A 12,651-nucleotide genomic window follows, 5' to 3' on the forward strand; every position below is an offset into this window, starting at 1 on the left:
AGGTCTGAAGTCTATTACTTCCCCAGAGAAGCAAGAGAACACTTCCTTCTCTTACTGAGCCTCCGGTATAGTCTTAGAGTCATAGAGTGGTTTGGGCTGGAAGGGACCTCAAAGACCAGCTAGGTCTAAGCCTCCTGCCGTGGGCAGGGACACCTCCCACTAGATCAGGTTGCTCAAAGCCTCTTCCAGCCTGGCCTTGGGCACTTCCAGGGATGGGGCATCAGGCAGCACTTCTGTGCTGGGCAGATGTGGAGACAGATATCATCCCCCCCTTTTTTATAAGGAATTTCATTATATTTTCATCACTGGCACCATTCTTTTTTAGGAGAAAATTTGACAAAATGTGTTGCAATAAAGATGTTTATCTATCTAAAAGAGTTTGAATGTCTCAGAGCAATGGTATTTTCTTTAACACTGTGCAATCTGCATGAGAAAATAAGTTCTCTGGAATGCTGTGCAGGGATCACGTGGTGTTAATTTCAGTGCTAAATCTTTTTGTTTGTTTTGTGCAGTGATAACTCACAATATACATCTGTGGACTTTGTATGTCCAGTGAACCAAGAGAATAGGGTAGAAGATGAGCTCATTAAGATTACCAGACAAGAAGAGCACCCTGGTGTTTCTCCTCCCTTTTCTGCCCTGTCAATCTGGCCAAAAATGACTCCTTCAAAAAGCAGGTGCAGCTTTTAAAAAGCTGCTGCAGCCTTTGAAATGCTGATACAGCTTAAAAAGCAGGTACCAGAAGGAAAGACAGCAACCAGAAGAGGGGAGTATGTGCTCTGTCTACTCCCTGGCTTTTCTAGCCTGCTGAAGAAGGGAGAGGTAGCAATGGGAGATAGTTGGTGGCTTGAGAACTGTGAAGGCTGGATGAGGCTGCTTTCTTGAGGAATCCTCCTTACATCCTTCTTCCCCAAGAGGCTTGGCTCCGTGAGGTCTTGTAGTCAAATCCTGAGTGAGGGAAGAGCATAGCAGAGAAGTTATTTACATGCTTGGATGAAAACAGCCTCCAGTTCTGACAACACCTCCTGCTGCAACCTTGTCTCTTCCTGGTAGTCAAAAAACACTGTTTATACAGAATGATGTATGATGGATTTCATTTGTATATTGCCAAGGAAAAGTTAGCCAGCAGACAATTATGTTACTAATGAAATAAAATGAAAAAGAATAGCCAGGCAGAGCAAAGCCCTTTCAGCCCTTTTCCGTCCTCTGTCACTGCTTATTACCTGGTTTCTTTCACATCTTAATGGCTCACTTTGCATATCTGTGGAAGAGTTAGTGCTTCTCAAAACAGCATGGGTGGAAGAGACTTGCTTAATATTGTCAAGTTGCTTTTGAGTCAACAGTCATACTCTGCCTCCCCTGTGCTGAAAATTAATCTTGAAATCCCATTTGGCTTTGTTTTTTTCTTTGTTGCTACAGATACAAAGGTTTTAAAGGCAACTGCTCGATTTCCTTCATTGAGCAGTTCAGAGCCCTCCACCAGTGCAATAAGTACTGTGAGATGCTGGGGCTGAAATCTCTCCGATCCACTCATCAAAAACAGAGGAAACCAACATCCACGAAAAGCAAAACTCTACCAAACTCACCGACTATTAAGAAAACAGTGCCCAAGAAAGCAAGAGAACCTAGAGACTTCATATCTTCGGAGCATTAAGTAGCACTGTCCCATCTTGTGAAAACTTCTCTTGAGGACATGTAATAGCGATAGGCACCAAGGCTCTGATGGGAGGATAATGTTGGTCTTTTACTAATGACGTTATTTTGAAGTCATCCTGATGCTGATGCCAGCAGCAAAAATGGAGCTGATTCTATGGCATAGGTACCTGAGATTTAACAATAGGGCAAGGTTTTGAAGATAAAGTAAGCCATCTGCCTGGATTGTCTTACAACCCTTCTATGTATCGGTATCTGTATGCTTTGAGTCATGGCCTCGGAGTGCACTGTGGGTTGCTGGAGAACATCTTCCTTTCTGCGTGTCTGTGCCTGTGAGACTGTGGGTTCAGCTGCAGCGTAAACAGCAAAATATTTAAGATGCCACTTAGTAAAAGTTTTGCACAGTATTGTTGTTCAGGCTGCTCTGGAAAAGTTGTTTTCTCTCCCAGATCTTTGCATGTTGTAGTACTGCTGTATTCCTATTCTGATAATATTTTTTTCTACCTATGTGTCTTTCAATACAAGACAGTCATTCACGATTGGACATTTGTGCCTTCTGTCCCACATAAAGATAGCTAGGATCTTTAAGTTTCTCACAAAGCGATGTCATCGACTTAAAAATGGACAATGTGTGATTCTCCGTAGAACTCCTTGCTTCCCAGAAAAGCTTCTTTGACTCTACAGTTAACCCTGTGGCACAGTCCTTTTGCACTTGCACCAATCCTATTGTAAGATAGAGGTCTGAAGTCTGCACGTTGCCAAACAGCTAGCATCTGGAATAAGCCATTACAGATGGAGAGTATTTCAATACCTTGAAACATTTGAGTTGAAAATAAGTACAAGGGCTTTTATGTGAGAGTTGTTTCTGAAGGAACATGAAAGGTACCTTGGGCCAGCATGTGACTATTAAGGAGTCACGATATATCCAGAATGCCTGGACAGGGCCAGAACTGGAAAAAGATACTGTGCTCCGTTATATGGAAGTGTAGCTTATGTGGAGATTTGCAGTCAAAGGAGGGAACTATGCATGGACTGCAGCAAGTTTACTGGGCATCATCAGTTGAAAACCGAACCTGCAGTGCCTACACTTACAATACAAACAGTACAAACACCAAACGTTGTCAGACTTCTTATCCCTGTGTGACTACCAAATAACAGTGGTGCTGGGAACCCATTACCTGTATGGAAGCCTGCAGTGCAAGAGTCCCATCAGTGCTGAGGAAGATAAAAGTGTTTTCAAACTAGTTCTACTTTGTATTGATAAGCAGTGGGTGCCAAATAAGAAAAACTGGTGGGGAGTAGTTGACGCTAGGAGAAGAAACTTACCTGGCTACTGTTTAGATGTAAACATTTAGACTTGTCATCCTGTGCTCCCCTTACAATTAATGAAGGTCTTGTCAATACAATTTAGAGCAAGGTACAGGCCACCTGAAAAAAAAAACACCTAAAATAGGTGTAAAACGTGTAAAAAAATGCCTATTCCTCTCCATTCAGAGTAAAGGAAGCAGAGACTGTCAGACAAACATCTGCATTTTAAACTCCCATTGTTACATGGGATGGAGTTCTTCAGGGCTGTTATGAAACATTTGAGTTTCTATTCATTTTCTGTTAACTTAGGCGGAGGAGACCAGCTACAAAACAGCACTGCAGAAATTTGAGTGGTATTGTAGTAAAATGTGAAACAAAGTGTGTGGAAGACTATTTGAAAGATGAGTTTTTACATAGAAAATGCAAAAGAAAGGTGGAAACTTAGGAGAGAGTGACTGAAGTCTGGGACAAAACACTGAGAATAAAACCTTGGCAAAACAATTTCATTGTGCTGAGGAAGGGGATTCATTCATTTCAAAAGAAAAGTGAATGACAACGCTGTGCTGCTGTAGAGAATCTGAAGTATCACGAGGAACTGGAGGTAGAAGAGGGTACAGAGCAGAAGTTCTGAAGGAGTTACCAAGCACAGCAGGCAGAAGGGGAGATGGCTCAGATGAGGCAGATGGTCTTATTGGCACCGGCTGTCCTGTGGGGAAGAGATGTTCCCAGGGAAGTCCCATTGCTCTGGCTTCTCCGTTGGTCAGACCAGGATGCAGCCTGAGTTTACCCACCTCTCTCTCTCAGCTGGAAGGAAGTCGGTGCCTATGAGGGAATGAGACAGCGTATGGCCAGAGTGCACCTAGCGATGAGGATAGCAGCAAGCCACTTTCCACTGCCATCTGACAGCAATCAGTGCATCACTTATTTGCGTCTGGAATTCTGCACTGTGATCCTGATTGCTTCTTGCAGTTCTGGCTAGCTCTGGTAGGGAAGAGAAGCTGCTAGGGATGGGGCATACCAGGAGCCCTGCTGTGTTCCAGCTGGAACCACTGGGTCAGCCAGGGGCATGCATGTCAGTGCCAGGCAGTTAGCACAAAGCTGGAGACACCCAGCTTGGGGGACCACGCTTTTAGGCCAACTCTTTCACTGGGTAGCCTACATAGGTTAAACCCTTCCCCTTCTGTCATGGTGGGAGAGGTTCTGAGCAAGAGCTTTGCTCCAGACAACTTTCCATCAATGAGGAGTACCAAAGTGGGAAGGAGGGTCTTCCACAAGGCTTTCCAGTTCTTCTGTATCCATACATGTCAATAGCATGCTGGACAGTGTAACCCACCCAGTTTAGGAGGCTGCTTGCATATCAGAGCCAGGGAACACTGTAAGAAGCCTGCATAAAACCATAAGAGAGGCCTGACATAGCTGTGGAACTTGAATTCCCCGATGCCCTCCTGTAAATGGAAAAGGCTCACTCAAGGATTATTGCCTCATCCAGATGCTGTGTGCACATGTGCATGCGTGTGTTTGCAGGCCACCCTTACTCTACCTGAAGTACCCTTGTCTGTCTTTCATGTAGTAGCTGAGAAGTAGTTCCCTAGCTTTCTAAAGTAGCCAGCTCATGCTTGTTCATCTTTGGGAAGGAAGTTTGCTCCCCTTTCCCCTCTGAAGCGTTCTGCTTCCTGATATTCCTGGTATCTAAGAGAAAGTAAGAGAAAGGGCATTGAGAAACCAACCTCCCATCGCAGCCTCAGAGAATTAGTTTTGTTGATATTTTATGCCTGCCTAAAAACATCACCATGCTGCATTTACCTGGTGTGTTCACTACTGATGAGACCCCACCTGGAGCACTGTGGACAGCTCTGGAGGCCCAGCAAAAGAAGGACATGGACATACTAGAGTGAGTCCAGAGGAGGCCACAAAGATGATCAAGGGGCTGGAGCACCTCTCCTACAGAGACAGGCTGAGGGAGCTGGGGGTGTTCAGCCTGGAGAAGAGAAGGCTCTGGAAAGACCTCATTGCAACCTTTCAGTGCCTAAAGGACACCTACAAGAAAGCAGGAGAGGGACTCTGTCAGGGAGCGTCATGATAGCACAAGGAGTAATGGTTTTCAACTACAAAAGGGTGGATTTAGATTAGATATTCAGAAGAAATTCTTTACTCTGAGGGTGGGGAGGCACTGGAGCAGGTTGCACCATCCCTGAAAGCATTTAAGGCCAGGTTGGATGGGGCTTTGAGCAGCCTGTGGCAAGGGGGGTGGAATTAGATCCTTATGGTCCCTTCTGCCCAAACCATTCTATAGGAAAACCTAGAAATACACAGTTTTAGAGCACTCATTTTTTTTTGTAATAGAAAAAAAGCTTCAGTTATAATAATGCGCATGATCCTGTTAAAATTCAGTCATTACCCTTGAGTTCAGCTACACGTGCAATTACAGTGAAATAATTATACATTAATAGCTACCAAAAGTAGAAAATGCTTAAATGATTATCTCAGTTTAAAGCCATCTCAACAAGTTTTAAAACCTTGCTCTGTCATGGTACTCACAGATCATTGCTCTTCAGCATATCCCAAGGAAGTAGAGAGTTGAGTCTTTGCCTTTTATTTGTTTCCTTGCTGCCCTGTCCTGTTTCACACTTGCTCAGCTGTCTGTTGTTCAGCCCACCTGTGTCTCGTTTGTCTGACAGGTGGGAAGTGTGTGGCAGCAATACCTTGTATTTGCAGGTCCCTCAAAAACATCCCCAATTCCTGACTGACACTTCTGGATCACAACATGAAGAGTTTAAAATTTAGATAGTCTGATAGTGATACTGAGAGAACTCCAGTGTGCACATTGGAAACAGATGGGAAATAGTGATTAACAGACCAGTTGTCTGGCTGTCTCTAAATTTTCACATCAGATTTTTGAAAAGAAAAGGGAAAAAAAAGACTTTAAAAAGACTTTATTAATATTTGCTGTCCTTTTTAGACTGATAATTAGGCACTCTATTCACTTTAGTCTTGCTGTTACAGAACATACATATATATCTGGTACCAGGGAGTAGCTGAAAATGCTATTTGAAAAAGAATGAAAGCTGAGTGCATGTGATCTCAACTTTGTACAAAGGTCTGGGCCATGAAACTGGACTAGGAGGACAAGGTTTGGTCCTATTAATGTCAGTTGACTTCAGTGGCACAGGAAAGGTTGACCTTGTAGAACTATGGTTTTACCTTGGTGTACCTGTGTTACTAATATGCATCAGCTGGCTGTCTGCAAAATGACAAGCAGAGAAGTCATAGCTGGCAGTAGGGTAAACGGCATTCGCATTGGGCTCTAGATTTAATGGCCCATTGAGATGAACGGGAGAAAGAGCTATCTGTTTTACAGACAGTGTTTTAATCTGAGCCAAATTCTGGTTTTTGTCTTTTACATAATGAAACCAAAGCACTGTCTGTAAGCAAATCAAATGAATTTGTATTCCAGTCCCAGCAGATATATCAGCAAGGCAGAAACTAGAACCTGTTTTTTAAGGAGCATTTACAGATTAATTCTTGTTCTTAGCAGTTGTGTTATTATTTTAATTGGTATTCCTAAGCACATACAGAATAGATAAATTGCATTGTATCCTGATAGCAATTTTAAAATGTTATGCTCTTCATAGGGCTGTACTGTAGTTTAGACTGAAACACTAATGCTTTGTGATTTAACCTCTGTTATACAGACTAACAATGATAAAACACTCAAGAATGGAGGGCCAACAAAGCTTCTACAGGATGTTTCTTCTTCAAAAATAATTCATCACATGAATGTCATAGAGATACTGAGTTTTTAGAGGTATGTGTCCCTATAAATAAACTGATAATTTTACCTGTTCTTTCCTGGTTTTAGGCACATTAAAAAATAGCTAAGCTGCAGAGGAAACATTTTCAAGAACACCGAAGGGATTTCAGAGTATAGGTCCACATCTGCAAAATATTAGGCATATAAGTAGATCTTTTTTTCCAAAAAGTATGTGGTATACTTAGAGCCTTATTGCTCAGTTGAAGTTGTCTGCCTCGTTCCCTTTTGAAATTGAGCCTTGAGACTTTTGAAAATTTTCCCTGAGTGGTCAGAAGTGCTCAAAGGTGACAATGACTGAATCAGAGTACATCAGTCCCGAATGGATTCAGGAAGGCAGCTGAGTTTGGGCTTTTGAAAACCAGTGCAGAGCTGCTGGAATCAGCTGCAGATCATGGTGCCAGCTTTAGATCTTAAATAGCAATCCTACCCACAAGGACGAAGTTGTTGGGTATAGAAAACAGTCAGCCTGGTCCTGAAATATGGGGAGATATGTCTGGAGTCTTTTCTGTAAGACTGGAGATTTGAGAAACTTTTAACCAAAATGACAGTAACATTTTTTAATCTGTGCAGGAAGATAGGTCCTTGCCATAAAAGTTAGATTATTCTTCATTCCAAGTTTCAAAATTAAAAAAGCCAGACTGCTAAGTTTCAGGATTTGAATCTATGAATAGCTAGTCTTGGATGAATAAATCATTGCAGCACTTTGCTAAGTAATCCCAGCCCTTATGCACACACTAGCTTTACAGATTGCTTGGCCTTAGGCCTCCACAATTTTTGAAGGCAGTAGATTCATTTCAAATGCTGTGCCTCTAATGTTTATCCACTTGAAGTAGATGCAAAATAGAGGACACCATTAGAAAAAAGTATGTTTCCCAGTCGATTCCTTATAAACCAAATAGTAAGAGAAAATCACATGCAATTCTTACTGGGGGAACTTTTCAAAATAACTCCTGCAGCTTAACCTCATGTAACCTAACAGTGAACTGCAGAAATACATCTTCGTTATATCTTCATTTCTTTTTTTTTTTCTTGATTTCCTCTTAAGGAAACTTCAGTGTATCTAATACTCGTGTGGGTGTTGTAAAGGTCACGTCACTCTATAATAAAAGCCTCAATAAATAACTTTTTGAGTTTTGAGAGCACAGTAGTAATAATAGGGAGAGAGGATTAATCTGTGCTGCTGTCTCCTGGCACAGAGCACTAGGGGAAGGTAGGAACTGTTTGCACACATGGATGTTTGACCAAATATTTTAAATGGATTTCCTTAGTAATATTACAAGTGGAACCTAGAGAGCCTGTACTGCCATTCCACCAGTGAAGTATCAGCAGTGGTGATAGATGTTTTGCATCTCTAAAAGAATGAATGATGTGGAATAAGCTGTGGTGACACTGCAAATTGTAGAACTAGTCCAAAATGAAACACCTAATCTCCTGCTCTTTCTGTTGATATAATACAGATATTGTGCTCAGGTAAGCAGCACATATGTTCACTGAGTAGGAAGAGAGAAAGAGCATAAGATGTTCTTCAAATAAGAAAAATTGCTGTACCAGTAATCAGGGGAAGGGCAAGCAATACTGGTACAAGCTTCCTAGGCAGCAGGCATAATGAGGGAGGGGAGGGATTTTCCTCTTTTTTCTTTGATTTAATAAGTCTTGGACAGCAGAATGCTGGCTTTGGGAGCCTTTCTGTTGCTGCTGGATTCTGGCTACGTTGATGGATGACTGAAGTGGCTTGTTTTGCAACAGTGGCAGAACAATGTCCCTTGTTAGTTTTAATGCTTATTGGTCTTACAGATGCCTTGTGCATCTAAATTTGTGCCAAAAAAAAAAAATTCCCCAAAAGTTAGTGATGCTATTGCATGCGCCAGCAGGAAAGTGATCAAATCTATGAATGTGGAAATTAAAACAGTTAAGTCTTTTCTTCCACCAAAGTGGACTTCAGCAGCAGTCTAGTGTTCAAGACGGGCCACCATGACCTGTTGTTAGGGGCATTCAGTAGACAAGCTTCAGGATTCAACGACTTCAGGATTCAACAAGACTTTCTAACCAAGTGAAGCTTTCCCTTCCATGCCTGTCCATGAGAGCCAAAGGGTGCAAGCATATCATATCAGCTCTTGAAGCCAGCTCTTTCCTGATGTGGCCAGTTTTACAGAAACAGGAGATGCTTCAGGGGATACTTCCTTTTTAAATCTTCCACCTGTCTTTCCACTTTCAAATAACTCAGAAAAATATGTTTTTCTTTTAGATACTAGCAGGACTGGGTACGCATTTTTTGCTATAGCTACCAAGTAACACAGTTCCTACTAGGGGCTACTGCAAGCCCCTGAAGCAATTTTTTTCTGGGCCTTTGTAATGTTATCCAGCTGACTAATCAGCATAAGCACATGGCTGCTCAGGGCACTGAACCAGCTGAGGAAAGTGCATGGTGGATGGGTTCCAGGTACAGATCCATTTTTGCTCATGGATTTGCATGTGAATGCAGCTGTGCTGCCTCCAGGGGTAAGTGATATCTGAAATCAGTACAGCTGTACTACTGAGTTAAACCTTACGCAGCTGAACAGGATTTGTGCAGTGTCACAGCTAGTGCTGCTGCACCGTGGTCCTAGAACTTGTGGCACTGCTGGGTGTGACACTACAAAAGTGGTTTTGAAGGAATTACCTTGGCTCTAGCATAGCTGATGCTAGACCAGGGTTAACAACATCTTTGTATTCATTGGGTTTCTACATGGTGTTCTCACTTGTGTTCTTGGCCTTGCCTCTCAGCTTGAGCTGTCCCTCAATAAAGGTAATAAAGTCTCCTTCGTATGGTACTGACCTAGCTTGGGTCTGAACCCTCACCTTCCTTTTCTACCTTTGAAGCACCTTGCTCCTCATGCTTCATGTCTTCTGCGCTCCTCTTTCCACCATCTCACTCCCGCTTCTCCTTCATATTCTCTATCATTGACTTTGCTCCTTCCCTTTCCTTGTCACTGTGCCTGATGTTTATTTTGGATTCGAAAGGGGAAAAAAAGCAACTCATCATAAATGGCTGTCAGCCCATCTGGGACGATCTGTGTTTCTGGAATGCAGGATCTGGGGAACTGCAAGCTGAAACGACATTGGTAAGATCCAGAAGGCTAAAGGTGACAATGTCTGCACTGTGTTTGTCTCTAGCCTTGTCGCTCTGTAGTACCTGTACCATCAGGACTGTTCCAGAACAGAAGAGCTGTCTGTGCAGTCATTCCTGCATCTGGCTAATAATAAAGTATACTCCATGCACACAGGTGTGGGCCATCCCTGGTTTAAACTTCTCATTTTTGCCTAGTGTGTAACCACTTTGAAGCTACTAAACAACAGGCTTTGTATCTAGCCGTGTATTTTTTACTGCCTCAGAAACCCAGTCTTGAAGACAGGACTGATCTGCTGACAAGATCACCCTAATTAAATTAGGCTACAAAGGAATTTTTTACACATTTTTATACGTTCTGGAGTATGTATTTTTATTTAAAAAAGTAAATGTTAACATCCTTGAAATACCTGGAAATGTACTGGACAAAACACTAAATAATACTCTGTATGGAAGAGCTCAGGAGATACTGTCCATCTCTTAGTTCCTATGATTTAAATCACAAGAAACTTGACTTTTAAATTACCCTTTTTTCTTCATTTTTATCCTACAGTCTTCCTTCTCCCTGTAGGCAGTAAGCTTTATATTCTTCCTTATGCAAGAGTGTTCCTGCACTGGTTAGTCCGGAGGCCACAGGATTACTCTCCATTCAGATATCTTTTATTGCTCTATCAGGTACCTGCAGGTTTCCAGAACAGATGGACACAAAAGAAAAGGGAGAGTACAAAGAGCAGTTAGGATATATATAAGGTGTAGGAAAACTGCTCTGTGTGTTCCTCTGTGAAGACCAGAGGTTGTTATTACCGTTTGAGGTGCTGAGAATTCTTTTTACAAAAATCTGGACTAGAACTGAATTTTACTATACAATATTGTAGTTATTCTGATAGTTTTCAGCAGTATGCATATGCTACTGACTGTTGCACAGCAATAACTCATGGAAGAAAACGAGGTTTAGAGAATAAAATTAACTTACTGAGCATGTTCTGTTGGGAAAAAACTGTAATGAAATTGGTTGCAAATGGAAACACTGTATAATATATGAAGGATAAATATATCTTCCAACAGCACTCTACACATCACTGAAATACAGCCATAGGAAGCTTCCTATTCATTATGTATGCCTGATTATTTAACAATTGAAATTTGGAACATGCTGATGAACCATGAACATGCTGAATTACGGTTACCACTCTCTTTGCAAATCAGAAAACAATATTCAGTGAGCCTAAATATCTTGGACTATTCAATGGAATTTAGGCCCCCTGTTTCATTGTTTGTTCCTGGCTTTCATTAATCCCTTTGAAAGTTCCCACAGTCGATTCTTACTCTTCACAAAAGTTTTCAGGAGAACTTCTGTGAGGAGATTGTGTGCCTTCCCAAAAGAGCAGGTTCAGAACATAAAATGGTGGACTTGAGCATAGTGCTGAAATTGTATATACAGTTGTGATATGGAAGGGAACAAAGCTGCAAGCATTTGAAACATGAATAAATGTTGTTTCCAGTTAGGTGTAATAGCTTTTTATCAAATTTTTGAAAGGTGTTCTGTTTGAAAACTGTTACAAGCATCTCAGCCAATTAATGTTTGAAACCTGTATGTTTTAACTGGGTGCCAAAATAAGAGCCAGGGTTTGACTACATCAGGTAATTGGCTTCAGTACTCTATTGTCATGGTCAATCCAACAGGAAAATGAAAATCCCAAGCCAGCCTTGTTTTTCAGAGGTAGAGTAATTACAGCTGCATCGACTGCAATGAAATCCACTTTCCCAACACTGGTGTTATGATTCCTTCAGAATTCTATGATTCTGTGATTCAGATGATTCTTTTGCGCTTTACAGTGTGAATCTGGAAATGCACATAGAGTTACGTATTTCCCACGTATTATTGTGGGTTTACTTGTAAAAGGAGTCACCCTGGCATGTGGAAAGCTTATTTATTCCACAGCACAGTAGAATGTATTGCTACAGTTCACATACTTTTCTGAATTGATGTCCGATCTACCAGTAGCTATTTAGTGTGATAATGGCGTTTGATAGATTGGACACAAACACCATTGTCACACTCCACAGCTCTCCTAGTAGATTGTTAGTTCATGGAAGAAGTAATATGCACACATGCAGACTTCAGCATGGAGACTTCAAAGATCTGCAAAACACAGAGAAAAGACCATCAGTATGCATACTTAATGTGTGGCACATCAGGGTTCTCACCAAGGAAGTGGGAGATAGGATTCAGCATTTTTGTCTCAGCTAGCTGTGGACATCTGAAAGCTAAGTAGCTTTAAATGTGCCTTTATAGGCAAAGGAAATGGACAGGCACTTTTAGAAAGTCATCAGCGCTGTCCTAAGAGACAAATTTATGGAGAGAGGGATGAAGCATTCTCTGCAAGGACTTTCACCTTTCTCTTATTGATGGAGATAACTCAGAATGTGCCTGACTTCTACAGATATATGTTAGATCAGAGTCATGATGCTGAAGACTGTATTTGTTTTCCATATACTTTTTGATAGCATTTTAGAACCAGCCTACTTAGACAGCAAGTTGGTCTTCTCCTCCAACTGTTTCATTCAGTGCAAGTTCTTCTGTGACACTTCACATCCAACAGTGAATTAAGCGGTGTAACTAAGGTACACGATTATTGTTTCTTCTTCATGGTTTTTTGTGTTTGTTGTTGTTTGACAAGACAGAGTACATTTCTGTGTTTAACCTGCAAGTCTAGTAACTTTTCTGCACATCCTCAGTAAGTATTAAAAAAAAAAATAATCAAAACTGTAA

General features: G+C 41.5%; 1 protein-coding gene across 8 annotated transcripts in view; it reads left to right on the forward strand.

The window, feature by feature from the left end:
- The window catches only part of ALPK2 (alpha kinase 2), an 84,275-nt gene that overhangs the window by 41,486 nt on the left and 30,138 nt on the right, over positions 1 to 12,651 (forward strand). For 2 of the 8 annotated variants that reach the window (XM_040539942.1, XM_040539943.1), the window contains exon 12: positions 1,420 to 6,613. The exons of 2 other annotated variants lie outside the window; for them this stretch is intronic. In XM_040539942.1, coding sequence (XP_040395876.1) covers positions 1,420 to 1,654 — 235 coding nt within the window. In that variant the 3' untranslated portion in view covers positions 1,655 to 6,613. Of the gene's footprint in view, positions 1 to 1,419; positions 6,614 to 6,653; positions 12,601 to 12,651 lie in introns of those variants that run through there. 4 more of the 8 variants (XR_005815038.1, XR_005815039.1, XM_040539945.1 and 1 more) reach the window with 4 other exon arrangements.

This window comes from Cygnus olor, chromosome Z (genome assembly GCF_009769625.2).
Source record: "Cygnus olor isolate bCygOlo1 chromosome Z, bCygOlo1.pri.v2, whole genome shotgun sequence".
Lineage (NCBI taxonomy): Eukaryota > Metazoa > Chordata > Aves > Anseriformes > Anatidae > Cygnus > Cygnus olor.